The sequence below is a fragment of the Erythrolamprus reginae genome, chromosome 11 (assembly GCF_031021105.1).
Source record: "Erythrolamprus reginae isolate rEryReg1 chromosome 11, rEryReg1.hap1, whole genome shotgun sequence".
In the NCBI taxonomy this organism is placed as follows: Eukaryota; Metazoa; Chordata; class Lepidosauria; order Squamata; family Dipsadidae; genus Erythrolamprus; species Erythrolamprus reginae.
The window spans coordinates 9,442,897-9,469,086 of record NC_091960.1 but is presented as its reverse complement, the minus strand read 5'-3'; the positions used below and the strand labels follow the sequence as shown (position 1 = coordinate 9,469,086).

The window sequence follows — 26,190 nt, the reverse complement described above, 5'->3', positions numbered from 1 at the left end:
GATTTAGGGGAAAAAAACATGCAGATGTAAACACACCACGGAACTTCCCTTTGCTGTTCTGTCCTATTTGCTAAATCTTCATTCCCAGAAAAGGACAGTGGATCTGAAATTCTGTTTCGCCGGTGAGTTAGTTCACCTTCATTTTATTTTACTTTCCTCCTGATAATCCAGTGTCCCACTAAATTATAAAAATAAGAGAATACGATTGGGAGGGCAAAGGTGAATTTGAGTTGTGGAAGCGTTCTCAGCATTTCCTTTCAACTGATCCTATTGGATGGGATGGATCAGATACATCAGGGTATTCAATACTATCCTATACTGTATAATATTTCATTTGTAGAAAATAGAAAGTTAGAAACATAGAAGACTGACGGCAGAAAAAGACCTCATGGTCCATCAAGTCTGCCCTTATACTATTTCCTGTATTTTATCTTACAATGGATATATGTTTATCCCAGGCATGTTTAAATTCAGTTACTGTGGATTTACCAACCACATCTGCTGGAAGTTTGTTCCAAGGATCTACTACTCTTTCAGTGAAATAATATTTTCTCACGTTGCTTTTGATTTTTCCCCCAACTAAATAATTTGAGAGTGTTTTATAGAAGATCTGGTGAATAATTCTCAGGCTGTTTTGCAGTTGAAATTTTCTAAATCTCATGTCATCTAGTGGAGAATAGAATAGAATAGAATTCTTTATTGGCCAAGTGTGATTGGACGCACAAGGAATTTCTCTTTAGTGAATATGCTCTCAGTGTACATAAAATAAAACATACATTTGTCAAGAATCATGAGGTACAATATTTAAATAATTGTCATAGGGGTCAAATAAGCGAAGGAAACAATTAATATTAATAAAAATCTTAAGGATACAATCAACAAGTTACAGCTATAGAGTCATAAGTGGGAGGAAATGGGTGATAGGGATGATAATAAAAAAACTAGTAGTAATAGCAGACTTAGTAAATTGTTTGACAGTATTGAGGGAATTATTTGTTTATGTCCAGGATGCGAGGGGGTTTGTAGATATTTTCGCAGCCCTCTTTTTGACTTGTGTAGTATACAGGTCCTTAATGGAAGGCAGATTGGCAGCAATTGTTTTTTCTTCAGTTAGAAGCCTGTAGATCAGTGTTCCTCAACCTTAGAAATATTAAAACATGTAGACTTTGATTCCCAAGATTCCCTAGCCACCAATGCCAGCTAGGGAATTTTGGCAGTTGATGTTCACATGACTTAAAGTTGCCAAAGTTGAGATATACTACTTTAGACTTTGATATATTGGATTCCAACTCTCATTATCCCTGATCATTGGACGCAATCAACAGAGCTTCTGCTTGTCTATGAGTGTCCATGACAGTCTCAAAATGGGTGAACAGTGCAGTCAGGCGGTAGGGAAAGCAAGTAGGATGCTTGGCTGCATAGCTAGAGGTATAACAAGCAGGAAGAGGAAGATTATGATCCCGCTATATAGAATGCTGGTGAGACCATATTTGGAATACTGTGTTCAGTTCTGGAGACCTCACCTACAAAAAGATATTGACAAAATTGAACGGGTCCAAATACGGGCTACAAGAATGGTGGAAGGTCTTAAGCATAAAACGTATCAGGAAAGACTTAATGAACTCAATCTGTATAGTCTGGAGGACAGAAGGAAAAGGGGGGACATGAGCGAAACATTTAAATATATTAAAGGGTTAAATAAGGTCCAGGAGGGAAGTGTTTTTAATAGGAAAGTGAACACAAGAACAGGGGGACACAATCTGAAGTTAGTTGGGGGAAAGATCAAAAGCAACATGAGAAAATATTATTTTACTGAAAGAGTAGTAGATCCTTGGAACAAACTTCCAGCAGACGTGGTAGATAAATCCACAGTAACTGAATTTAAACATGCCTGGGATAAACATATATCCATCCTAAGATAAAATACAGAAAATAGTATAAGGGCAGACTAGATGGACCATGAGGTCTTTTTCTGCCGTCAGACTTCTATGTTTCTATGTTTCTATGCAAATTTTCTTTTTTCTTTGTCTCAATCACAGAAAACAAGAGTGGAGACAAATGGCAAGATTCCTAGATTTTTGTAGATCAGGAATTCCAGTTTAGCTCATAAGATGACTGCTTCCTTGCATTCATCGGTTAGGTTCATAAATCACAGTAGGGTATAATATGATTTCTTTGCTTGGAATCTGGAACAATTCCAGAACTCAACTGTACATCATGAAGTAGGTCTTAGGTAGTTAAGCTCATTCTTGTTTTCTTTATAGTGTTTTCCTGAGACATTGAGACATACTGTACAGCTATTGTTGTGCTGAGATAATAGCAATGTGTTTTATAATAGGCAGGTTTGATATCACTTCAGCAAGATATTATAGACATTATAAGTCACTAGGGAGATGATTCTAATTCTCAGAGCTTTGAAGAATAACAGGATAATAAAGAAACTCAGAGATGCTTTCCCCCAGCTAATATTTTACAGAAAATCTGCATAATTCTTTCCATCAGCATTAGTGAGTTGTTTAGTTTACAGCATTCATTGAAAATATTATTAATATATTGTGTAGTTCAAGACTAATGGAATACATGTGCTTATTTTATTTATTTTTATTTATTTAATTTTTATTTATTTATTCTTTGTCCAATATACAATACATATGGAAGAGAATAGACATTAAGTAATATATATATCATGGCACTGGACCAGAATACTGTATCTCCGAGACCGCCTGCTGCCGCACGAATCCCAGCGACCGATTAGGTCCCACAGAGTGGGCCTTCTCTGGGTCCCGTCAACTAAACAATGTTGGTTGGCGGGCCCCAGGGGAAGAGCCTTCTCTGTGGCGGCCCTGGCCCTCTGGAACCAACTCCCCCCGGAGATTAGAACCGCCGCTACTCTCCTTGCCTTCCGTAAGCTCTTTAAGACCCACCTTTGTCGTCAGGCATGGGGGAACTGAGACATCTCCCCCGGGCATATACAATTTATGAATGGTATGTCTGGATGTATGTTTGTTTAGAAAATGGGGTTTTTAAAATATTTTTAAACAGTAATTTAGATTTGTCGTAAATTGTTTTTCACTTTGTTGTGAGCCGCCCCGAGTCTGCGGAGAGGGGCGGCATACAAATCTAAATAATAAATAAATAATAAATAAATAAATATAAAGATAGTGGGTAAAAAAGAAGAGAAGTAGATGAGAGGGAGAGAATATATATGATATATGAGAAAAGGAAAGACAATTGGACAGTGGACGTTAGGCACATCAGTGCACTTATGTACGCCCCTTTTACTGGCCTCTTAGGAACCTGGAGAGGTCAATCGTGGAGAGTCTAAGGGAGAAATGTTGGGGGTTGGGAGTTGACACTATTGAGTCCGGTAATGAGTTCCACGCTTCGACAACTCGATTGTTAAAGTCATATTTTTTACAGTAAAGTTTGGAGCGGTTAATATTAAGTTTGAATCTGTTGCGTGCTCTTGTGTTGTTGCGGTTTAAGCTGAAGTAGTCGTTGACCGGAAGGACGTTGCAGCATATCATCTTGTGGGCAATACTTAAATCGTGTTTTAGGCGCCGTAGTTCTAAGCTTTCAAGACCCAGGATAGTTAGTCTATTTTCTTAGGGTATTCTGTTTCGAGTGGAGGAGTGAAGGGCTCTTCTGGTGAAATATCTTTGGACATTTTCGAGAGTGTTGATGTCTGAGATGTGGTGTGGGTTCCAGACAGATGAGCTGTATTCGAGAATGGGTCTGGCATAAGTTTTGTAGGCTCTAGTCAGTAGTGTGCTTGTTTAATGATTTTTCTTGTCAAGGTTCCAGCAGAATTGCTGCTGTAGTAGGCAACACTTTGTTAAACATTTCCTTTTTAGCTAAACTTATGAGTTGGTCAAAATCACCTATCAGTGTATTCGCCATGAATGATGAAGGCCTTTGTCCACCATATGCTTTTCTTTCCCCAGAATTGGGAATTACATGATCTGACAATGAGGCATTTCCTTTGGATTTTGTTCTTTCAAGGTAAGGAAGCATATATTATATATAGGATTTATGTGTCAATACCAAAAAGTTGACCATGATTTGCCCTGTGTTTCTCCATTGTAGGGTTTTGCTGTTATGAATCCCCGCTGAGGATAAATCCCAATTCCTTGAAAGCCTGGGTAGGATCCTGTGTCTTAATCCCATGTCAAATTGAGGAAAGAATATATTCCAAGAAAATTGTTGCCACCTCTATAGTTTGGTATTTTCAGCCTGTTTTGAACATGACTTTATTTGACTACGTTGGCGGCGTCTTATACAATAATTCCAGAATCCCAAACGAGCAGGCAAACTTACCAAGCCTTGATTTTCAGGGGCGAGTGAGGTTTGTTGGGGATTTAACAAAAGGAAATTGCAGCTTGATGATTACTCAGCTCCAGAAAAAAGACCACGGCACATATGGGATAAAAGTGACTGCGATTGTGGAAAATCAAGCTTCTCCACAGATACTTTATACTTCAGCTACACTGAATGTTTCTGGTAAGAATTTTGCAGGATGCTTTTCATTTCTTCTCTGAACTTTATAGATATTGCGCCTTGATTTGGATATAATCTCCGTCATCTTGAAGTCTTGCTTGCAAGGTCTCCACTGAAGGTTTTCCACTCAGAAATGATGTTGAATTGCTATCATCAAGCAGAGAATGGGCATAGAAGCAGTGGAAGTGATGTGCCAGTGCCTGGAGGCTGTTGGGGTCTGGATGGGTGTCAACAGACTCAAACTCAACCCAGACAAGATGGAGTGGCTGTGGGTCCTGCCTCCCAAGGACAATTCCATCTGTCCATCCATAACCCTGGGGGGGGGGATTATTGACCCCCTCAGAGAGGGTCTGCAACTTGGGCATCCTCCTCAATCCACAGCTCACATTAGAGAAACATCTTTCAGCTGCGGCAAGGGGGGCGTTTGCCCAGGTTCGCCTGGTGCACCAGTTGCGGCCCTATCTGGACCAGGACTCACTGCTCACAGTCACTCATGCCCTCATCACCTCGAGGTTTGACTACTATAATGCTCTCTACATGGGGCTACCTTTGAAAAGTGTTCGGAAACTTCAGATCGTGCAGAATGAAGCTGCGAGAGCAATCATGGGCTTCCCAAGGTATGCCCATGTTACACCAACACTCCGCAGTCTGCATTGGTTGCCGATCAATTTCCGGTCATAATTCGAAGTGTTGGTTATGACCTATAAAGCCCTTCATGGCATCGGACCAGAATATCTCCGGGACCGCCTTCTGCTGCACGAATCCCAGCAACCGGTTAGGTCCCACAGAGTGGGCCTTCTCCGGGTCCCGTCGACTACGCAATGTCATTTGGCGGGACCCAGGGGAAGAGCCTTCTCTGTGGCGGTCCCGACCCTCTGGAACCAGCTCCCCCCCAGATATCAGAATTGCCCCCACCCTCCTTGCCTTTTGCAAGCTCCTTAAAACTCACCTCTGTCATCAGGCATGGGGGAATTGAAATTTCCCTTCCCCCTAGGCTTATAGAATTTATACATGGTATGCTTGTATGTATGAGTGGTTATTTAAATTGGGGTTTTTTAGATTATTTTTAATATTAGATTTGTTTACATTGTCTTTTATATTGTTGTTAGCCGCTCCGAGTCTTCGGAGAGGGGCGGCATACAAATCTAATAAATACAAATACAAATAGAGGGCTACTCATAGAGTAGAAATGCATTGGTCTACACCTTGCTGCAGACTGGCAGAAGTATGTGATTTATGGAGTTGCTGATGTTCAACGAATTTCTTCTTGTCTAATAGAATAGAATAGAATTCTTTATTGGCCAAGTGTGATTGGACACACAAGGAATTTGTCTTGGTGCATAATCCCAGCGGCCGGTTAGGTCCCACAGAGTTGGCCTTCTCCAGGTCCCGTCGACTAAACAATGTCGGCTGGCGGGACCCAGGGGAAGAGCCTTCTATGTGGTGGCCCAGACCCTTTGGAACCAGCTTCCCCTGGAGATTAGGATTGCCCCCATCCTCCTTGCCTTTCGTAAACTCCTTAAAACCCACTTCTGCCATCAGGCATGGGGGAACTGAGATATATCCCTTTGCCTATGTAGTTTTATGTATGGTATGTTTGTGTGTATGCTTTTTAAATATTAGATTTGTTACTGCATATTGTTTTATTACTGGTGTGAGCCGCCCCAAGTCTGCGGAGAGGGGCGGCATACAAATCTAAATAATAATAATAATAATAATAATAATAATAATAATAATAATAATAATATGCTCTCAGTGTATATAAAAGAAAAAGATACATTTGTCAAGAATCATGAGGTACAATACTTAATGATTGTCATAGGGGCCAAATAAGCAACGAGGAAACAATATTAATACAAATTTTAGGATACAAGCAACAAGTTACAGTCATACAGTCCTAAGTGGGAGGAAAAGGATGATAAGAATGATGAGAAAAAACTAGTAGAAATAGAAGTGCAGACTTAGTAAAAAGTCTGACAGTGTTATGGGAATTATTTGTTTAGTAGAGTGATGGCGTTCGGGAAAAAACTGTTCTTGTGTCTAGTTGTCTTGGTGTGCAGTGCTCTGTGGTGACGTTTTGAGGGTAGGAGTTGAAACAGTTTGTGTCCAGGATGTAAGATAGTGATTTCTGACAGTCTCAAAATGGGTGAGCAGTGTGGTCGGGCAGTAGGAAAGGCAAGTAGGATGCTTGGCTGCATAGCTAGAGGTATAACAAGCAGGAAGAGGGAGATTGTGATCCCCTTATATAGAGCACTGGTGAGACCACATTTGGAGTACTGTGTTCAGTTCTGGAGACCTCACCTACAAAAAGATATTGACAAAATTGAACGGGTCCAAAGACGGGCTACAAGAATGGTGGAAGGTCTTAAGTATAAAACGTATCAGGAAAGACTTAATGAACTCAATCTGTATAGTCTGGAAGACAGAAGGAAAAGGGGGGACATGATCGAAACATTTAAATATGTTAAAGGGTTAAATAAGGTTCAGGAGGGAAGTGTTTTTAACAGGAAAGTGAACACAAGAACAAGGGGGCACAATCTGAAGTTAGTTGGGGGAAAGATCAAAGGCAACATGAGAAAGTATTATTTTACTGAAAGAGTAGTAGATCCTTGGAACAAACTTCCAGCAGACGTGGTTGGTAAATCCACAGTAACCGAATTTAAACAAGCCTGGGATAAACATATATCCATTGTAAGATAAAACACAGGAAATAGTAAAAGGGCAGACTAGATGGACCATGGGGTCTTTTTCTGCCGTCAGTCTTCTATGTTTCTAAGATCAGAGCAAGAGCTTGAAGTCAATAAAGCAAATCCTAAAATATCTTGTTCTACTGGCTTTGAGTCTTTCCATCCCTTTCAACTTGATTACATTATCCTGTTGCATTAATAAACACACCATTTAGCATATTTGTTTGTTTGCTTGATTGATTGATTTATATGCCACCCTCTCCGAGGACTTGGGGCAGCTTAAGACATATAAAAAACAATTAAATATCTTACATCCAATTTTAAAATATACTGTGTTATTACTGTTGTGAGCCGCCCTGAGTCTGCGGAGAGGGGCGGCATACAAATCCAATAAATAAATAAATAAATTTATCAAGCCAGAGGTTTTTCTCCCTGTTTGTATCCTATTTTTTATTTTCTGGATGCAGATTTGTTTCCAAGCCCCACATTGGACATCTTGAAATGCCAAGAAAGATGGGCCCTGCGAGTGGTTTGTTCTGTGCCTTCCCATTGCCCAGAAGACCCAATAACAATGCATTTCAAAGGCCTAGAGAAATATTATTTGGCTCCAGTATCTATGACGATGGAGGATGGTGTACTGCGGAAGACAGTCACCATTCAACCAACCATGAGACCTCGGAAGAAAATAACCTGCCACTTGAGCAACAAGGACATGTCACAGAAATCATCCATCACTCAAGAGATAGACATTAAAAGTGAGTGTGAAGTTGGGAAGAAATGAGCAACCTTGGGTGGGTTTTTCTGACAAGAGTAGGAAGTTCAAAGCACATCTCATCAAGCTTGATTCCTGATTATGAACATGATCATGAAGTTACTTTTTTAATAACAGCTGAGATAGCATTTGACATGGTCTCTTTCAGATACTTTTTTTAAAAAATTACAGAATGACTGCAGATTTGGGAATACTGTACAGTAATATCTCGCTACTTCACGGTTCATCCTTTGCGGATTCGCTATTTCACGGGTTTTCAAAGGGTATTTAAATTCATTAAATCCATTAACAATTTTAAATCCATTAAAAGTGCATAAATTCTACAGTACTACTGTACTCTATTAAAGAAACTGGTAGGCTATCACATGTAGTTCCATTTGAGAAACATTATAGAATGACCGTTTAATGCAAAGGATGGGTTTTAAAAGTCCAAATATTCATTAAATACATAAAAAAATATCTTTCCTCTACTTCATGGAAATTCGTTTTTCGTGGGTGGTCTTGGAACGCATCGCACACGAAAAACGAGGGATCAATGTGTACATTATGTCCTGAAATATTACCACTGTTTTATCTTCCATTATTATTTTTTTTATTTTTTTTCTCCAACACAGAGTTAAAAACAATACATCGTTTCCAACACAAAATCAAGCTTATTGTCAAACATATGCAATTTTTTTCTTTTTACTTTGTAATCATTCAATGGAGTCTCTTATATTTCTTTTAAAATATAGCTTTTCTCTATCTAATATTAAAACATTACAATAATCTTTACATTAATCACTGGCTATCAAATTCACTTCTTATTTGAGTCTTACAAATCTGTTGAGCTCATTATTCCAAAAAGCAATTTTCTTATACAGTAATCCTTTAAACCAAGTAGATTATATATAAAAATAATTCTTTATAGTACAGCAAAAAATCTAATTAACCATAATTCTATATGTCTAATAAAATAGTTATTCCGATAAGAAAGTATATCATTATATAATAATATGTTTCATTTTCTATACACAATCTCCCTCTTTGACCTGTTGGCTTTTTCCTCTCCAGATTGTCCCAATGATGTCCAGGTTTTTATTGAGAATGATCTGCCCATAAGAGAAGGTGATAATGTCACTTTGAACTGCTCTGTGGGTAGTAGTAGCTCTAGCACCATCTGGTACAACTGGTGGAAGATTGATCTCCATGTAGCTATTTATAAATACAGCAGTTTGAAGCTGTTGACCTTCCCTGCAAGGTTTGGACCAGTGATATCTTATAAATGTGAAGCATGCAATATTTATGGCTGCACGTCATCTCCACTGCTCATTGTGGATATCTTCTGTGAGTATTGCCAATTAGTTAATTAGTGAAAAAGGTCTTTGTTCTGTCGGGCTCTCTGGTAGAATCCTCCCAAAAATGCACAGGTACAAATTTCAGACACACACACGTTTGAAAATTCAAAACAATGTTCTTTATAATGAAAATTCACTTAAACCAAGCCCTCTTTTGGGATAGCAAAGAGCACTCGTCTCCAAACAAACTGGTAATTTATACAAGTCCCTTATCAGTTCTGAGATACTTAGCTTGCAGCTGTGAGGCAACTCACAGTCCTTCTTCTTTCACAAAGTGAAACACACTTTGCCCTGGTTTAGTTTCAAAGCGGGGAAAAATCAGCACACAAAAGGTCAAAGTCAGTAAAGCAGTCACGAAACACAATGATCAGATAATCCTCCACAATGGCCAAACCCACAGTCTGCTATTTATAGCAGCCTCATTAATTACAACAGCCCCACCCAACCACATGTGGCCTCATTTTCTTTGATAATCTCTCAGTTGTTGTTGCCTATGCATCGCTCTCTGCATGCGTGGCTGTATCATTAACTCTTGTTCTGAATCCAAGGAGGAGCTAGATAATTGATTTCCTTCTGAGCTGTCTGCCCCACTCTCCTCCTCCCTGTCACTCATTTCTTCTTGGTCAGAGGAGCCTTCATCATCAGATTCCACCAGGGGCAAAACAGGCCTGCAGCATGTGGATGTCTCCCCCACATCCACAGTCCTTGGGGCAGGAGCTGGGCCAGAGCTAACCACAACAGTCTTGAAACATCAATTACTGGCAAATACATACATGTTCAGGAGATAAAGCCGCTAGAAGAGGGAGATTGTAAGTACTTCTCAATCAGTGGGAGTTAACTGGCACCCAAATGCAACCGGATTTTCCTCAATCTATTTAGATAGCAGAAAAATCGCAACATATCATGGGTAAAAAAAAATTAGAGGTTTATTGTTCTGCCTGGAGAGACTTACCTGGCACCTGTACTGTCTCTGTGTGTATGGGTGTTTTTGACTTATTGTTGACTCTTGGTTTCTACCTGGACTACTACTTGTATTTTTCTTGACAAAATTTCAGAAGAGTCTTGCTCAATGATGGGCTCTTACGGGTATGGTCAGGTATGCAGAACCGGTAGAAAAAAAATTGAATTTTTTTTTCTTTTTCCCCCCTTCTGGGCTCTGGGTATGTTTTTCCTATCGCAGCAAATGAGGTTGGATGTGTATAATTTTAGAAGAGCTGTGCGTACACTTTTTCATTTCATTTCATTTCATTTTATTGGATATGTATGCCGCCCCTCTCCGTAGAACTCGGGGCGGCTAACAACAGTAATAAAAACAGCGTGCGACAATCCAATACTAAAGAAGCTAAAAGCCCTTATTTTAAAACCAATCATGCATACAAACGTACCATACATAAATTGTGGAAGCCTACGGGGAAAGAATATCTTAATTCCCCCATGCCTGACGACAAAGGTGGGTTTTAAGAAGCTTGCGAAAGGCAAGAAGGGTGGGGGCTATTTTAATCTCTGGGGGGAGTTGGTTCCAGAGGGCCGGGGCCGCCACAGAGAAGGCTCTTCCCCTGGGTCCCACCAAACGACATTGTTTAGTTGACGGGACCCGGAGAAGGCCAACTCTGTGGGACCTAATTGGTCGCTGGGATTCATGCGGCAGAAGGCGGTCCCGGAGATAATGTATATTTTTGTGTGCCTGTATGTAACATGCATGTACATAGAATTAAATGATATATTTTGGATGTTCAGTAATAGTAAACAGATAGGAAAATTGTATCTCTTTGAGGTACCCTAACCCTAACCCAAACCCAATTTTTGGTGTGAGTGACATCAAGTTGGCCACATTTAAGACAGTCACATGACCTTTAAGCCACCCCCGATCACATGATCACCAAGCCAAGACCCATTGGGGGGTGGGGTGGGATGGGGTGGGGTGGGCAGGGTCAGCCAGTCCTTGCAACTACCGGTTTGAGAAAACCAGATGTAAAATGAACATCTAGTTCACCTGAACCAGTCCTAACTGGCTGAATCCCATCATTGGTCAGGGCCAACTCGTCGTTGGCCCCCAACGCATGAAACGCAAGCGAAAGAAAATGTATTTGCAGTTGGTGATGCTAATCTGAAGCCTTTGTTTTATTTCGCTCCAGTTGCTCCCAGAGATGTCAGCATTCAGAAAATTCCAGGAGGTCAGATTGATGAAGGCATGAACGTTGTGTTGCATTGCAAAGTGGGTGAAGCGAATCCCGCCAATCTCACTTATACGTGGTATAAAGGTGGAGAAATGATTTTGTTGGATTCTCCCCATGCGTACTTGAACCTTACAAACATAGACCCAGCACAAACCGGCAGCTACTGGTGCGAAGCCACTAACAGTGTGGGCAAAACATGTTCTCCAAGAATCACACTTCATGTTATCTGTGAGTAAAATCACTGTATGGCAATGGATGTAGGATCAAACCTAGTTCCTGTTAGTAATCTCTACTGGTGGATGCTTGTGTAGCTTTAGTGGGAGTTCCCTTTCTTGGCCGCTAAGGCAGGAATCATAACTTATTGCTTAAAAATTGGCAGCTGGTGGATGGAAGTCACATTTATTGATCCAAGATGGCACCGTCAAAGGCCGCCTTGGTGAAATGCTCTCAAATGATTTCTTCATTTTCTTCTTATGTACACTGAGAGCATATCTACCAAGAGAAATTCCTTGTGTGCCCAGTAAGACTTGGCTAATAAAGAATTCTATTCTATTCTATTCCATATTCTATCCTATCCTATCCTATCCCATTCCATTCCATTCCATTCTACCCTACCCTACCCTACCCTACCCTACCCTATTCTATTCTATTCTATTCTATTCTATCCCATTCCATTCTACCCTACCCTACCCTACCCTACCCTACCCTACTCTACTCTACTCTACTCTATTCTATTCTATTCTATTCTATCCCATTCCATTCCATTCTACCCTACCCTACCCTATTCTATTCTATTCTATTCTATTCTATTCTATTCTATTCTATCCCATTCCATTCCATTCCATTCCATTCTACCCTACCCTACCCTATTCTATTCTATTTTATTCTATTCTATCCCATTCCATTCCATTCTACCCTACCCTACCCTATTCTATTCTATTCTATTCTATTCTATCCCATTCCATTCCATTCCATTCTACCCTACCCTACCCTATTCTATTCTATTTTATTCTATTCTATCCCATTCCATTCCATTCCATTCTACCCTACCCTACCCTACCCTATTCTATTCTATTCTATTGGAAATGTTTGAATATACAGTACGTGTCATCAGGATTTGAAAAACCTTTTGAGTTTGTGATTTTCAAAGGCAGAGAAAGTCATACAAAGAGATATTTCAGAACCAGCGCATTGCAGTGTTCCCTACTGTGAGAAAAGACTATCATCAACAGTAAACACAGAACACCATTGGACTGTGTCAGGCATTCATCTCTAACATCTTATGAATTTTGGCCAAGGATACATTAAAAAAAAAATTAAGACACGTCATGTTTTCAAAAGTTTCCTCTTCTTAATGCGCAACGTTTAAGATGGATGACAAAAATATTTGTCAATCATAATCATTTCTCTAATGCAGGTTACCACTGTGATGAAAATCCAGTAAGCATAGTTCCTAATTCTTTGTTAGCTTGGGAAAAATCCTGCGTGGTGATTCCATGCCACATCAATCGAATGCTGAGTTTGGGAACAGTCAACATCACTGGCGTAGTGTGGAAATTTAAGCCCTTTGGCAACCACATCTCGAACGAGGAGAGAACCATCCTGTTGTACAACAGTTCTCAAACCTCTAGAACCATCACCACTGTATCTGACAATGCTTTATCGAGCCGGACGTGGTTCGTTGGGAATTTAACAAATAGAGATTGCAGCTTGCTGATCAATCGAGTGCGAACACTCGACAGTGGCACCTATGAAGTCAAGGCGATTGTTTCCGTTGACAAATACCCATGGCAATTCAAGCGGTTCCTTACTGCTACACTAAACGTTACAGGTAAGAAATGCTCAATGTGAGTCTCACCTGAAAGAAAATTCTGTTTTTTTCCCTTTTTTAAAAAAAGTACATAGTCATATTTACAGATGAATCTACATCGCATATACATTCCTATCAACATTGTCTTCTAGTTACTTTTAGATTTCTTGATGTTTTATTCCAATGCTTCTTTTAAGTTTCTTTTTTTTGTCCATTGGTACCATTTTGTCCAGGTTTCATAATAGTCCGATTCTTTTCGATTATTAAGTTCCATTGTCAATCTGTCCATCTCTGCACAGTCGTATATTTTCTTGATGATCTCATTGTCTTCAGGTATTTGCGGATTTTTCCAGTGCTGTGCAAATACAATTCTTGCAGCTGTTGTAATATGCAAGCTTAAATATTTTACGTTTTTAGAATAGTTACCTCTCATAATAGAAACATAGAAACATAGAAGACTGACGGCAGAAAAAGACCCCATGGTCCATCTAGTCTGCCCTTTTACTATTTCCTGTATTTTATCTTACAATGGATATATGTTTATCCCAGGCATGTTTAAATTCGGTTACTGTGGATTTACCAACCACGTCTGCTGGAAGTTTGTTCCAAGGATCTACTACTCTTTCAGTAAAATAATACTTTCTCATGTTGCCTTTGATCTTTCCCCCAACTAACTTCAGATTGTGTCCCCTTGTTCTTGTGTTCACTTTCCTGTTAAAAACACTTCCCTCCTGAACCCTATTTAACCCTTTAACATATTTAAATGTTTCGATCATGTCCCCCCTTTTCCTTCTGTCTTCCAGACTATACAGATTGAGTTCATTAAGTCTTTCCTGATACGTTTTATACTTCAGACCTTCCACCATTCTTGTAGCCCGTCTTTGGACCCGTTCAATTTTGTCAATATCTTTTTGTAGGTGAGGTCTCCAGAACTGAACACAGTACTCCAAATGTGGTCTCACCAGCGCTCTATATAAGGGGATCACAATCTCCCTCTTCCTGCTTGTTATACCTCTAGCTATGCAGTTACCTCTAGCGTATATTCTTTTTTTGTATTTGTTATTTGACACAACCAATTATTTATTTTTTCCCAGTATTTTCTTGTCTCTGGACATAACCACCATAGGTGAAAGAAGGTGCCTTGAGTGTTTTTACATTTCCAATACATTGGGCTGTAATTTTTGTGCATTTTAGCTAGTCTTTTGGGTGGAAGATGCCAACGGTATAGCATTTTATATTGGTTTTCTTTATATATTGTGGATTTTGTTAATTTAATATTTCTCTTCCAAATCTGTTCCCATTCCTCTCTATATATATTATGGCCAACATTTTTCGCCCAGGCAATCATTGTACCTTTAACTATCTCCTCTGGTCTTTCATATTCGATCAGATATTTATATATTTTAGATATTGCTTTTTCTTCCGGGCCTGTCAATAGTTTATCTAGTGGTTGGGTAATTCTTTCTATACCTGATTGTTCCATATCCTTTTTATATCTAGATTGAATTTGTAGGTATGTCCACCAATCTATATTTATATTTTGTATTATTAATTCTTCCCTACTTTTGAGTTTACAGTTTGTATCTAATATTTCTTTAGTATTTAATTTTTTTTGTCAATTCTATTGTATTTGGGTATATTAGAGCTTCCATTGTGGATAGCCAATTTGATATTTTTATATAGTGTTTATGACTTATCTCTTTCCATGTTTTGAGTAAAGACTGTCTGATTAGATGCCTATTAAAATATTTTGGTATTTTATCTCCTATGTCCCATAAGTAGGCATGCCAACCTTTATCCAAATCATGACCTTCCAATTGTAAAATTCGTTTATTATCAAGATTGATAATATTGGATTTATATGCTGCCTCTCTCTGAGGATTCGGGGTGGCTTACAACATACAAAAGAAACATTATTGTTGTTGTTGTTGTTACTATTATTATTATTACTATTATTTATTTATTTATTATTAATTAGACTTGTATGCTGCCCTTCTCGGGAGAATACAATAGAATATAATAGGCTAAATCCAATTAATTAAACTAAGTAAACTGGTTTAAAATCGCCAATTATATTAAAAATCAATCATAACCATTCAAACAGCAGCCATTTATTTATTTATTTATTCATACGGCAGAAGGCGGTCCTGTATTGTTGAGAGATCCCAGTGCTGACTTTGCAAGGGACTTTGTTTCCTACTCATCATGTACCAAGTCTCTGGGTGCTTTTGAGAATTAAAGTTTGGGTTATTACATTTCTCAGTTTCCTAAGTGTGTTTGTTTTGATCCTAACCCAGTTTGGCCTTGCACCTCTGTTTGAACAGATACAGGAAAGGACCACCCATTGTGCTCTTTATTGATAAGTACCATTGTTGAATAGTTTTTACTATTGAGAAGTTTTTCCAAATCTGAAATATTGGAGATAACGCAACTCATGAATTTTTCCTCATTCCTTTTCCCTAATAATAGTTTCATTACTTGGTGTTATGGTTGGCTCTGGCCCAGCTCCTGCCCCAATGAATGTGGAGGTGGATGCAGGGGAAACATCAACATGTCATAGGCCTGTTTTATTGCCGACAGAGTCAGGCAGTGACGTTTCCATGGAAGAAGAAGAAGAAGGTGGGAGTGACTTGGAAGAGGGGAGTTTGGCAGACAGCCCAGGAGGAGATCAATCATCCTTATCATCCCTGGATTCTGAACAAGAACTTATGACACATCCACGCATGTGTAGAGTGATGCATAGGAGAGAACAACTGAAGGATTATTACAGGAGATAAGTGTGGCCACCTGTGGTTGGGTAGGGCTGCTGTAATTAGTGCTACAGATAAAAGAGCAGCATGCTGGTTTAGCCTTGTGGCAGTTTATTTGATTCATAGTTTCATCAAGGTCGTGGTTTTTGCTGTTCAAGACTGTGTGTGGACTTTCTGGACTTTAGAATTGGACTCAATTTCCCAGTTAGTGGGTGAGCAATTGGATTGCATTTAACCTATGCCTTGTGTGTACCAGAAAATCCCTTTGACATTTAAAAAGGGAGCTGTTTCTGTTTTTCTGTTGATAAAGACTTTTGGTTTTCCTTCTATCGTGTGGTGTGTGTCTTTCTGGACTGATTACCCTGTAATTACGGGTGGTTGGGACACGCCGGCAGAACAACTTGGAGAGGAGTTTTATAGCCTCCTCCTTTATATTCCCTTCTTCTGATTCTAATTTCGGCTTCTTTTGTGCTCAGTCTAAAAGTATGCTATTGATTTTGCATTTTTCATTTGCAGAGTTACCTCCAGAGCCCATCCTGAAAATTGTTCCTGTGAACACCCAGGAGAAGAAGATAACCCAAGTGATATGTTCGGTACCTTACCACTGCCCTCATAAGATAGTAAACTTGACGATCAGTGGTTTAGAAGGGGAACACGTTCCACTACAAACAAGAACAGTTAGAAATGGAGTGATTCAGACTGCTCTGAGCTTTGAACCAACGTGGGAAGACAACGGCAAAATGCTGAGCTGTTTATTCAAGTCAGGAGCAGAAGTGTTATCTCAAAGCATGGTGAAGTTGGATGTAAGATGTAAGTGTACAGTGGGGAAGGAAATTGTCCTTTTGCACGATTTATTTATTTATTGGATTTGTATGCCGCCCCTCTCCGGAGACTCGGGGCAGCTAACAGCAATAATAAGACAGCGTATAACAATAATCCAATACTAAAAACAATTAAAACCCATTATAATAAAAAACCAAACATACATACATACATACCATGCATAAAATTGTAAAGGCCTAGGGGGAAAGGGTATCTCAATTCCCCCATGCCTGGCGGCAGAGGTGGGTTTTAAGTAGCTTACGAAAGGCAAGGAGGGTGGGGGCAATTGTAATCTCTGGGGGGAGTTGGTTCCAGAGGGCCGGGGCCACCACAGAGAAGGCTCTTCCCCTGGGTCCCACCAAGCGGCATTGTTCAGTTGACGGGACCCGGAGAAGACCCACTCTGTGGGACCTAACTGGTCACTTGGATTCGTGCAGCAGAAGGCAGTCCCTGAGATAATCTGGTCCGGTGCCATGAAGGGCTTTATAGGTCATAACCAACACTTTGAATTGTGACCGGAAACTGATCGGCAACCAATGCATTCTGCGGAGTGTTGGTGTAACATGGGCATATTTAGGAAAGCCCATGATTGCTCTCGCAGCTGCATTCTGCACGAACACTTTTCAAAGGTAGCCCCATGTAGAGAGCATTACAGTAGTCGAGCCTCAAGGTGATGAGGGCATGAGTGACTGTGAGCAGTGACTCCCGGTCCAAATAGGGCCGCAACTGGTGCACCAGGCGAACCTGGGCAAACGCCCCCCTTGCCACAGCTGAAAGATGGTTCTCTAATGAGAGCTGTGGATCGAGGAGGACGCCCAAGTTGCGGACCCTCTCTGAGGGGGTCAATGATTCTTCCCCCCAGGGTAATGGATGGACAGATGGGATTCTCCTTGGGAGGCAAGACCCACAGCCACTCCATCTTCTCTGGGTTGAGTCTGAGTTTGTTGACACCCATCCAGGCCCCAACAGCCTCCAGGCACCAGCACATCACTTCCATGATGGTGCTATCAGGACAGGATTTGGGACTAGAAGCTTAGGAATCCACTCAGCAAATGGACCAAAATGTCTCCAAGAATAGCATGGATAGTTCTGAAATTAATGTAGTCATATGCGTATGAAGAGGGGTCAACCAATAAAGAACATAATTTTGAACTATTTTTTTATTTTGTCCAATACACAATAATATACAATGAATCTTATAGAGATATAGTAGAGAAGATATAGGAGATATAGGAGAGACTACAGGACAGGGGACGGAAGGCACTCTAGTGTGCTTATTTACTCCCCTTACTGACCTCTTAGGAATCTGTAGAGGTCAACCGTGGATAGTCTAAGGGTAAAGTGTTGTGGGTTAGGGGATGATACTACGGAGTCCGGTAATAAGTTCCACGCTTCAACAACTCGATTACTAAAGTCGTATTTTTTACAGTCAAGTTTGGAGCGGTTAATATTAAGCTTGAATTTGTTGTGTGCTCTTGTGTTATTTTTATTTTATTTATTTATTTATTTTGTCCAATACACAATGAGAGTTTTAGTGGGTATACAGTATATATATATATATATATATATATGCACACACACATAGTAAAATACATGATGAAGGTTATAGAGGAGATACTCATAGTAAAATATATCTATGAAAGAATAGAAAAGAAGATATAGTAATAGAACATATCAATGAAAGAATAGAAGAAGAGATATGGGAATAGAAGAAAGGAATAGGAGATTGTTGTTGTGGTTGAAGCTGAAGTAATCTTTGATAGACAGGACATTGCAGCATATGATCTTGTGGGCACTACCTAGATCATGTTTAAGGCGTCGTAGTTCTAAGCTTTCAAGACCCAGGATTGTAAGTCTAGTTTCGTATGGAATTCTGTATTTTGGCTGATTTGGGGAACTGAGAAAGTTCTACTCAAGATGAGTTAAATTTCATGACTTTTTCAAACCTAGCAAAGTAGTAAGTCTCTTTAAAGTTGAGTTGACTCCAGTTGACTCTATTCACATATTCACACAATTTTCTAAGCAGCACTCTGCAAATAGTTTGCTAATTCTTCATCTAGTACACGGAGGTTGTCTGAGTTCTTAGTCTAGTGTACAATTCTGAACTTGACTTGGATGTCCAAGTGCCGCCTCTATGTTGGTTGAGGCAAGCAAGATTCCCTTGGATATAGTAGACAAGATATAGTAGACAAGATATAGGAGATATAGGAGAGACTATAGGACAGGGGACGGAAGGCACTCTAGTTCGCTTATGTATGGCCCATACATTTGTTGGGGGTCAAGGGAAAGGGAGGATTTTGCCTTCTCTTTCTGCTCAAAATCCCCATGTACAATTGGTGGGCCACTGTGTGACACAGAATGCTGGACTCGATGGGCTTTGGCCCGATTCAGCACGGCTCTTCCTATGTTCTGATATTTCAAAGATATCCCCCATCAGACTTATAAAAAGGCCTTTACACAGCCCTCATTTTTCAAGATCTGCTAAGGTCAGTAAGCATTACTTTCTACCGGGACTTCAGTGAGCTTGTACAAAAACCTGAAAGCTATGAAGCTCCAAGAATGAATCCTGCAAAGCTCAATGATATTGATAGTTCTCTGTATATAAAAAAGAGCTCATGCATACGCTATGCTAGATGTTCTGTTACAATTTAGTTCCTAAATTGGGGAAATAGCTTAGAAAGTGAGACGGTTTTTAAAAACACCATTTAAGCATAGTTCTCTTTTCCCATAATCTCAACGCGGTTCTCTTTTCCTGTACCGTAATCTCATCATATATGGGTTTTGCATTTGGCAATTTTTTTTCTGATGGGTGTAGACCAGGGGTCCCCAAACTTTTTACACAGGGGGCCAGTTCACTGTCCCTCGGACTGTTGTAGGGCCGGACTAAAAAAAACCACTATGAACAAATCCCTACGCACACTGCACATACCTTGTTTTAAAGTAAAAAACAAAATGGGAACGTACTATTTAGAGGGGGGAGAAGATCTGAAATTCATAAATGTTTATGAATTGTTTTTAATTTTCTTTTTTTAACATCTGATTGGCTATACAAGGTTTTCTTGGTTTATAGAAAAATGTATAAAGAAAGAAGGAAGCACTTTGGCATAATGGCTAATAAGTTAGAAATATAATATAACTTTTTGAAGGAACATTAAGGAGGGAATTTAATTAAAAGGAAATGAATGTAACTGGGAAAAAAAACCTTTTGCAACTTTTTTGATGATTGACATTAGTTATTAACAAAATACCACATTTTATTCATGGAAAATTAGATGGTACACTGTGTTGTTAGAATGTATGTTGAGAGAAAAATTTAAAAAAATTACCCCCCCCCAAAAAAAACAGTCCTTCCTTCCTCTGTCCCTCTATTCATTTCATTCTTCCTTCCTTGTTCCCTCCATTTCTCCTTCTTTCCTTCCTTCCTTCCCTCCTTCATTCCTCTCCAATTCTCCTTCCCTCCCTCTCTTTCCCTTTTCTTTCTTTCTCTCTTTATTTTCCCTGTGCTCTTGTCACTCACTGGCGAGCCGGATAAGTGGCCTCAGTGGGCCGCATGTGGCCCGCGGGCCGTAGTTTGGGGACCGCTGGTGTAGACCATAGAAGTTACGGTGAAGAAGGCAATGTGGGTTAAAAGGAGGATTTTTTTTTAAAAAAATTCAATCTCGACAACTCCCTTCAGCCACAATAATACACGGGCAAATAACAGATATAAACTCAAAGTAAACTGCTCCAAACATGATTGCAGAAAATACATCAGCATGAGTGGTCAATGCCTGGAATACACTACCTAACTCTGTTGTTACATCCTCAAACTCCCCAAGCTTTAACCTAAAACTAACTACTGTGGACCTCACCTCATTCCTAAGTGCATAAGTACACCAGCGTGCCTACCGTCCCTGTCTACTTTTCCGGTATTTGTAATTTCTTATGCATGTATTTTACCTGTTTATATTTACCTGTTTATATCTTATGTTCATACTTATAACTATTTTCTCATACATGCTTAACAGACTAATTAAATAAAAATAATAAAACTCAGCTGATCTTCAACACGTCTGCTGGGAAGTTCTGGGAGTTAAGATCCCAGATATTTTAAAACGTGGATTTAATAGGGAATCGTTTCAACTAGTTTATTTTTGCCAGGCAATGCATATTTGTATATTTATTAACATTATAATATATTTGTAACATATTGATGTCTATTTCCTCTACCAAAAGATGTATTGATTTCATTTTTCAGATGCACCCAAGGATGTCCAGCTTGTTATTTTAAATGAGCTGCCCATTAAGGAAGGAGATATCATCAGGATGAATTGCACTTATGGCAGTAGCAAGCCCAACAATAATTGGTACAACTGGTTTAAGTCAGATCCCTCTGTGATTGAATATAAATATAGTGGTCCAAAGGAAATGAACTACCCTGCAACATCTGGACCTTACAACACTACTTATGAATGTGAAGTATGCAACAGGATTGGCTGCACTCCATCGCCAGTAGTCACATTGGAGGTCCTCTGTGAGTAACACTCATTAATTGACAGGTTTGAGAACTTGAATCACCAAAGAAAGGAAATACAACAATGCTCCCTAGAACAGTGATTTTCGACGTTTTTTGAGCCGTGGCATATTTTTTACATTTACAAAACCCTGGAGCACATTGAGCGGGGGAGGGGGGGGCTAAAAAAAGTTTGGACAAAAAATTATCTCTCTCTCTTCCTCCTTTTTGCTCTATTTCTCTCTCCCTCCCTCTTTCTCTCCCTTCATCTTTTTTTCTCTCTCTCTTTCTCACTCTCTCTCTTTTGCTCTCTTTCTCTCTATCTTGCTTTCTTTCTCTCTTGCTCTCTTTCTCTCTCTCTCTTGCTTTCTTTCTCTCTTTCTTTCTCTCTTTCTTTCTTTCTCTCTCTCTTTCTTTCTCTCTTTCTCTCTCTCTCTCTTGCTTTCTCTCTCTCTCTCTTCCTTTCTCTCTTTCTCTCTCTCTCTTGCTTTCTTTCTCTCTCTCGTTCTCTTTCTCTCTCTCTTGCTTTCTTTCTTTCACTTTCTCTCGCTCTCTTTCTTTCTTTTTCTCTCCCTTGCTTTCTTTCACTCTCTCTTTCTCTCGCTCTCTCTTGCTTTCTTTCACTCTCTCTCTCTCTCTTTCTTTCTCTTGTTTTCTTTCTCTCTCTGAGCTTCGCGGCACACCTGACCATGTCTCATGGCACACTAGTGTGCCGCGGCACACTGGTTGAAAAACATTGCCCTAGAAGACATACGGTTTTGCAGGGAGGAAAGTTAAACCAGTTAGAGAATGCATAGTTAAGGTCAGTAGAAGCAGGGGTGAAATTGTTATTATTATTTATTAGATTTGTATGCTGCCTCTCTCCGTAGATTCGGGGCGGCAGCAGGTTCCAGCAGGTTCCGACAGATTCTGGAGAACTAGTAGTGGAAATTTTGAGTAGTTTGGAGCAGTGTTTCCCAACCTTGGCAACTTGAAGATATTTGGACTGCTGGCTGGGGAATTCTGGAAGTTGAAGTCCAGATATCTTCAAGTTGCCAAGGTTGGGAAAAACTAGTTTGGAGAACCAGCAAATACCACCTCTGGCTGGTGCCAGGGTTGAGAATGGATATTTTTCAATATTCTTCTGCCAGGAGTGGGAAGGGAATGGGGATTTTGCAGTAAAACCTACCTTGGAGTAGGGTGGGAACAGAGACTTTTGCGGTGGCCTTCCCCTGTGTCAGGCTGCTTCAATCGGAATTTAAGAAGAATAAAACTCAGAGTCCAGGTTGAACTTCAAAAGTGAATTGATCAAAAATCAGAACTGAAAGCAACGAAAATAAAGCAAAGACTGAGAAAAAGGCGCAATACAAGCACCTATCAAAGTATCCCACTTGACCCCCCCCTTTGGAGAATAGCCAATCCCTAGTGTCCATTTCTGTCAAGTGGACACATCTTCACAACCACGTCACACTTATGGAATGCGACTTCTAACTGTCTCCTCCTGGACACCTGTTTTCCAGGAAAATGAAAGTTATCCCACTCTATGTTAGGAAAGCAAAACTTATCAGGGCCTCCTGAAACCTTCCCCTCCCAAAAACCCCAAACCCACCCCCCTTTACTCATGGCAACGGAAGTATAATAGGAGTGTAAAAACATGTTTATTTTTACGTGAAAGGACCACCCTTTGCTTGCAGCGCCGCTGCGGTGTCCTTTCACGTAAAAATAACAATGTTTATTTTTACATGAAGACCTCCCTTTGAAGGAGCTGGGGAATCCCTCCCACGAAGAGATTCTGGGAGCGGAGTCTTGACGTCACTGGCAGGTTGCTAAGGACGCCAAGGTGATCACTTCTTGTATTCCATGGAATCCAGGAAGTGATCACCTTGGCATCCTTAGCAATCTGCCGGTGACGTCAAAGCTCCGAACGCTGAACCTGACCCCGAACTTTGCCCGAAGTTTCAAAAAATTTCGTGTTCGTGTTCGGCAAACAATGTTTATTTTTACGTGAAGACCTCCCTTTGAAGGAGCTGGGGAATCCCTCCCATGAAGAGATTCTGGGGGCAGAGCCTTGATGTCACCGGCAGGTTGCTAACGACGCTAAGGTGATCACTTCCTGGATTCCATGGAATCCAGGAAGTGATCACCTTGGCGTCCTTAGCAACCTGCCGGTGACGTCAAAACTCCAAACGCTGAACGCGACCCCGAACTTTGCCCGAAGTTTCAAAAAAAATTGGGTTTGTGTTCGGCATACCGAACACCGCAAAATTCGGTATGGACCCGAATTGTGCGGGTTCGGTTCGCCCATCACTACTAACCAGGGGATAAAATAATTTGCTAAATCTGACTAGAATAAGGATGCTAGCCAGATGAATATCTGGTAGGCAGATTTTCCCCCCCTATTTTCCTCCCCCAAAAATGTGTCTTATACTCTGTTGCGCCTTATACTCTGAAAAATACGGTAAGTCTAAGTGCTATTGCTATGTTAAAGAATTTGACTTTTCTGCAGTAGAATTAGGGGTTATAAGGTGGCATCATTTTCTGGTGCTCAGTTCCAGATGGTGATATGGAAAGGGCAGGTCATTACCATGTCAATCTTTTCCTTTATTCTGTCTTCTAGCTGCACCCAAGGAGGTGAAAATTTTGCAAAAGCCAGAAGGGCGCATCCATGAATTTGCCTCGGTTGATCTGAAATGTGAAGTGGAAACAGCAAAGCCCATAGTCCTGACTTTCAAATGGTATAAAAATGAAGAATTGCTGGATTTTACAGCCCATGTCCTGACCATCTTAAAGACAAGTCCCAACCATTCAGGCACCTATCACTGTGAAGCCGAAAACACTGTGGGCAGGTCACGCTCCCCGGCTTTTACACTGCATGTAGTTTGTGAGTAATCATTGTTCATACATCTAGTTGCTGTGCTTGAGATCTATTCAGTCATGAATTTGTTCCATCTCCGAGACCGCCTTCTGCTGCACGAATCCCAGCGACCAATTAGGTCCCACAGAGTGGGCTTTCTCCGGGTCCCGTCAACTAAACAATGTCGGTTGGCAGGCCCCAGGGGAAGAGCCTTCTCTGTGGTGGCCCCGACTCTCTGGAACCAACTCCCCCCAGAGATTAGAACTGCCCCTACTCTCCTTGCCTTTCGTAAGCTCCTTAAAACCCACCGTTGTTGTCAGGCATGGGGGAACTGAGACATCTCCCCCGGGCATATACAATTTATGCATGGTATGTTTGTATGTATGTTTGCTTAGTAAATGGTTTTTTTTAAATATTTTAAACTATAATTTAGATTTGTCATGAATTGTTTTATTTTGTTGTGAGCCGCCCCAGGTCTGCGGAGAGGGGCGGCATACAAATCTAAATAATAAATAAATAAATAAATAAATAAATGAATGAATGAATGAATGAATGAATGAATGAATGAATGAATAAATAAATAAAGTCAGCTTTAGCACATTATTTTATGCCCTGGTTAGGGCTTTAAAAAAACTTTATTCAGAGAGTGTAGCAATGAAAGAGTTGCAAGCCAGTAAGAACTGGGAATGTCCTTAGCTCCTGGAAATAAACATTTGGAGCAAATAGAGCAATGGGAAAAACCCTGCAAAGACTTAGGGCTTGGAAAACATTCTTCGCAGAGAGAAACAATTAAAGAACTTGCAAGGTAAGAGCTGAGAAGATCATTAGCAGCTATTTAGGGCTGGAAAAAAAGGCTACATTCAAAGAATAAGACACATCCAAATTATCAGCCTCTTTTAGGGAGGAAAAAGTTGGGTCTTATACTCCAAAAAATACATTCCTCTTTGTATTTTTTTTTTTTTTGGAAAAAATGAACATTGCAATGAGTTTGCATGCATTTCCTCTTTAAAAAATGCAATTTCCTCTTAATTTCCTCCTAAAATATACATTCATAATTTATACATAATCACAATTTTTCTGGTGGTGCCCTGAAAAAATGCCTTGGGGTATAAATGCTATTTTAGGGTGCCACTGATACTCTGGGCTCTGGGAGTAGGTAGCTACTAAATCTGATTTAACTGGTGCCTTTTTCAACTGCCTCTCTTTAATTCCTGATCTTGTGATAGTAACTGATCATCTATTGCTCTTTGAGGTTGTAGAATCTAACTGGCACTATCTTAATGGTAGAATTTACTTCTTTCTTTCCACTATACTTGAAGCTTCGAAGAGGAACAGAAGAATGGATAAAGACTCTGACATGGAGAACGAATGAATGGGCCCCATTAGAGCACCTGGAAGAAGTGAAATGGAGAAGAGAGAAAAAGAAATAGAATTTATGCTATTTTCTTGTGCAGTTGGATTTATTTTACTTTCTTCGTCCATTTTAACTGTTACTTGAACATGTTTTTAAAGAAAGAAAACTATAGTTTTTTTTAAAATAAAAAAGGACATTCTTAGAATCAGTGTCGGTGTGCTCTTTATATTGCTCAAAACCAATAAGAACTTGAAAGGTGTGCTGTCGGGCTCTCTGGTAGAATCCTCCCAAAAATTCACAGGTACAAATGTCAGACACACATACATTTGAAAATTCAAAACAATGTTCTTTATAATGAAAATTCACTTAAACTAAGCCCTCCTTTGGTAAAGCAAAGAGCACTTGTCTCCAAACAAACTGGTAATTTATACAAGTCCCTTATCAGTCCTGTGATACTTAGCTTGCAGATGTGAGGCAATTCACAGTCCTTCTTCTTTCACAAAGTGAAACACACTTTGCTCTGGTTTAGTTTCAAAGCGGGGGAAAATCAGCACACAAAAAGTCAAAGTCAGTAAAGCAGTCACGAAACACAACGATCGGATAATCCTTCACAATGGCCAAACCCACAGGCTGCTATTTGTAGCAGCCTCACTAATTAC

At 40.0% G+C, this 26,190-nt stretch overlaps 1 protein-coding gene across 1 annotated transcript; it reads left to right on the top strand.

Annotated features, from left to right (window-relative positions):
* On the top strand, positions 1 to 25,736 carry LOC139174439 (B-cell receptor CD22-like). The gene is made up of 11 exons (XM_070764805.1): positions 1 to 122; positions 3,945 to 4,002; positions 4,087 to 4,500; positions 7,652 to 7,939; positions 9,010 to 9,282; positions 11,429 to 11,698; positions 12,888 to 13,301; positions 16,547 to 16,840; positions 21,090 to 21,365; positions 23,941 to 24,204; positions 25,497 to 25,736. The coding sequence occupies exons 2-11, from the start codon at positions 3,969 to 3,971 to the stop codon at positions 25,547 to 25,549; spliced, it is 2,580 nt and encodes an 859-aa protein (XP_070620906.1). The 5' UTR covers positions 1 to 122; positions 3,945 to 3,968; the 3' UTR covers positions 25,550 to 25,736.
* Positions 25,737 to 26,190: the final 454 nt, after the last annotated feature.